Source organism: Medicago truncatula, chromosome 7 (genome assembly GCF_003473485.1).
Source record: "Medicago truncatula cultivar Jemalong A17 chromosome 7, MtrunA17r5.0-ANR, whole genome shotgun sequence".
NCBI classification, from domain to species: domain Eukaryota; kingdom Viridiplantae; phylum Streptophyta; class Magnoliopsida; order Fabales; family Fabaceae; genus Medicago; species Medicago truncatula.
This window is the reverse complement of record NC_053048.1, coordinates 14,040,657-14,044,393: the sequence shown is the minus strand read 5'-3', so window position 1 is coordinate 14,044,393 and position 3,737 is coordinate 14,040,657. Positions and strand designations below refer to the sequence as shown.

Genomic DNA, 3,737 nt, shown 5'->3' with positions numbered 1-3,737 from the left:
CATCTATGTTATTTGATTATGAATGATTAAAAGTCCGTTAGGTTACCTAAAAAAATGTTTGTATATGTTAATAATAAGTTAAATAAATCACATCTTTCAATAAGTAATTCACTACAAGAAATATTGGATTTTACTAGGGAAATATTCCTCGGAAAACACATTTTTTTTGTAGGAAAACACGGATTTCCGAGAAATTACCGAGGAAACAAGTTGTAGGAAATTTTAGATCTATTCCTACGAGATTTCCGAGGAACTTCTGAGGAAATACTTTTTTCGACAGAATTACCGAGGAAAGTTTGGTAGGAAAACATTTTTCAGGCTGCCACCACTGACACACGCTTTCCGACGAAAATTTCGTAGGAAACAATAATAATTAAAAATTGCAGACTGACATACGCTTTCCTACGAAACTTTCCTAGGAAACAATTATATTTAAAAAATAGAAATTAGATCCAAATTTTGATTTCGAAAAAGGCGCCAAATAATTCAAATGAGGTGCCAAAATATTTAGCGCCAAAATTTCATAAAAAATCAAATTTAAAAAAAAACGAAAATAAAAAAAGTGCGCCAAAATTTGAAAATAACCCAATTTTTTTGATAATTTGTTTCCTACAAAACATGTCATGTTGATAAATAATTACATAAAACAAAATTCATAAATGCAAGTTAAATTTTCTTTGACAGTAACCACCTAAAACACCCCAAAAGTGCCCAAAACCAGTCCCTAACCAAAAAACAGCAACTGAAACTTGCTAAAAACAACATTGAAATACACAACAAGAATATAAATTACTCGTTATGATCATCATCTCTCTCCTCGTCCTCGTCCTCATCATCATCATCATCATCATCATCATCATCATCATCATTGTCGTCGTCATGTGTTCGGTCTTCTTGAACCGACGGTGATGATTGACTCGATGGCAACGATGATTCCAATGTTTTCCTACTCTTCATGCCACCCATCCTTTTTGTAACCATCCTTTTGAGTTTTCTCATTTCCCCGGCCTGTTTGGCCAGCAATTCCCTTAACTCATTCTCCGATTCTTCTTTCTTTGCCAATGCCTCCTTTTGAGATTGCAACTCCTGGTTCATTCGTTGTATCATTGCTTGCATCTCAAGAGGCAGCTCTCTAGAACGAGATGATGACTCTGGTGGAGGAGGAACATAAAACAAATCTCCATGTACCACATTGCCAGCTAACGGCCCAAGACCGTACATTCTACCCTTCCTTCCTTTTCCTCCATCTGGTCTTCCTTTTTCTACAGCCTTTGCCCATAATTGAAGTTTAATGGGAAGGGAATTTCTGGATATGATGGAATCTCAAGATTCTCCTCCAAAAACTCTCCTGCTTCCGTGCGATAAGCTACCTATAAAGTAAACGAATATATAATAAAGTCAAAACCGAAAAAAAACAAACACACAGCAGCAACAAGCTATCAACACCAAAACAGAAAAGCCACATACAGAAAATTGATCACCTAAAAAAAACACTCCCTAACCACTGTCAGTAATAGAACAGCATGCCAAAGGCTCCAATCCAAAAAGTAAATCAAAGAAAAACATTCCAAAAATCTAAGATAATGAGACCTACATATACAATAAAGCAGCCAACCTAAGAAATCTACTAACACACGCCTCTCTATCAGCCAAAGCCTTTGAAACGAAACCGCCAAACAAACACCACCCGATAGAACATCAAGGACAAGAACAACAGGAAAAAAGCTGTGCAAAAAGTCCAACAGCACCCTGTGCCAAACAGGTTGGAGCAAACCTAACACCAAAAATGCTAGAACAGAACCAGTGATGCAGCCACCACAACCACAAAAAGAACAACAATATTTCTATCCATATATTTTCCAGCAATACAAGCTCCTACGAAAAGTCCATCTTTTTCTGTTTTTCCTTTAGTAAAAACGGACGATGACAGTCAAACCACGAATGCTTTCTTCCGTGATGCAACCATATGGCCTTTGTTTGTTCCATGCAATGTGGACAAACCAATCTTCCATGAGTTGACCATCCAGACAACATTCCATATGCAGGAAAGTCGTTAATAGTCCACATCAGAGCTGCCCTCATTCTAAAATTTTTCTTCCTTGCAATATCATATGTCAATACACCGTTCCACAATCTATTCAAATCATCAATTAAGGGTTGTAGATACACATCTATACCATCTAAGGGGCTCGTAGGTCCTGATACAATACAACTCAAACAAATAAGGCTTTGACATGCACATATCAGGAGGAAGATTATACGGGGTAAGAAGAATTGGCCAACAAGAATAACGCGTTGCTGATGCATGGATATATGGAATAAATCCATCAGAGCATAATCCAAGCCTCACATTACGTGGATCTTCTGCAAAATCACGATGTACTTGATCAAAGTGCTTCCATGCCACCCCGTCACAAGGATGTCGCACCACACCTGAATTAGTTTTATTGTAATAATGCCATGTCATTTTATTGGCAGTGTGAGTTAATGCAAACAATCTCTGCAATCTTGGTATTATTGGCAGATAAAACATTGACTTGATTGAGACTCGTTTCTTCTTCTGAGAACCGACATCATCACATACTTCATACCTCGGTGCATTGCAAAATTTACACGCCACCAACGCCCCATCATTTTTACCAAATTCGTTGTCATAAAACATGCACCCATTAACGCAACAATCAATAGTTTTAACTTCCAATCCCAACTTCTCCACCAACTTTTGACCCTCATAAAAACTCAAGGGCAAATTGTCCTTTACAGGAGTTGCGTCCCTCATGATATCTGTATAACACTCTGAGCCTTCTTCGGCTACACTCCAATCTGACGCGGCAGCTAAAAGCCTCACACTCATGGATAACTTAGAATCAGACGACCCTTCAAACAACGGCTTGTTTACTTCTTGCATCATCTTGTAAAACGTCAACGCTTTTTCATTCGGGATTGTTTCCTCTTCACCACCCTCGTTGTAAGACAGGTTCACCCCAAGAGCATCACCGACCATATCTTCCATCACGCCAAAGTTTTCACACTCCATACGCGCCTCACTGCTTGAAGCGTGCATATTAACATCAGACTCAGTATTATTTGTCGGCTCTTGTTCACCGTGATAAATCCACACATAATAATTCTCCATAAAACCAAGGTCCTTTAAATGGTTTAGAACATCTTTTGGGCTCCGAATCAACCTACACGTACATTTAACACACGGACATCTTATCCCTCCCTCCAATTGAAAGGCATCTTGCGCCATGGCGTAAGCAACAAAATCAGGAACTCCATCCACAAAAGCCGCCTTAAGTTTCCTTTTCCCCGGATATTTTCTATCGTACATCCAACTATGATGGAAAATATGTTGATCCATTTTTCGCGTCGTTGCAGTTGACTCAAATTAATTCCATTTTTTATACGTAAATATTTTTTTAATATAAATAACAATTTTTTTCTAATCACCTAAATATTTAGAAATTTGTACAAAATAAAGATGCTATCGCATAAAAATTATATAATATTTTATATTTTATGACTAAAATATATAACATTTTCTAATCTATATCACATTTTCTAAAATTTGTATGAAATAAACATTGCGTGCATATACGAATTACGAACCACAAATAAATGTTAAACGCGGACGCCATAATTGATTCCCACAAAATAATTCACATATGTCATATTAATTAAATTCATAATTTTTTTTTACTAATTTACATTATTTTTCTAACAAACTTAATTAT

At 36.8% G+C, this 3,737-nt stretch overlaps 1 protein-coding gene across 1 annotated transcript; it reads right to left on the bottom strand.

Annotated features, from left to right (window-relative positions):
- Nucleotides 1–1,262: 1,262 nt before the first annotated feature.
- On the bottom strand, nucleotides 1,263–3,364 carry LOC112416591 (uncharacterized). The gene is made up of 3 exons (XM_024770842.1): nucleotides 2,293–3,364; nucleotides 2,002–2,198; nucleotides 1,263–1,370 (listed from the first exon to the last, which is right to left on the bottom strand). The coding sequence occupies exons 1-3, from the start codon at nucleotides 3,362–3,364 to the stop codon at nucleotides 1,263–1,265; spliced, it is 1,377 nt and encodes a 458-aa protein (XP_024626610.1).
- Nucleotides 3,365–3,737: the final 373 nt, after the last annotated feature.

Bases quoted from the DNA above. Each gene is read 5' to 3' on its own strand.
- LOC112416591 (XM_024770842.1), bottom strand. From the start codon at position 3,364: ATGGATCAACATATTTTCCATCATAGTTGGATGTACGATAGAAAATAT. The intron at 2,199-2,292 runs GTTATTCTTGTT...GTATTGTATCAG, and splicing joins TATCCATGCATCAGCAACGC to GACCTACGAGCCCCTTAGAT. The intron at 1,371-2,001 runs GTTTGTCCACAT...TTTACTTTATAG, and splicing joins GGTCAACTCATGGAAGATTG to GTAGCTTATCGCACGGAAGC.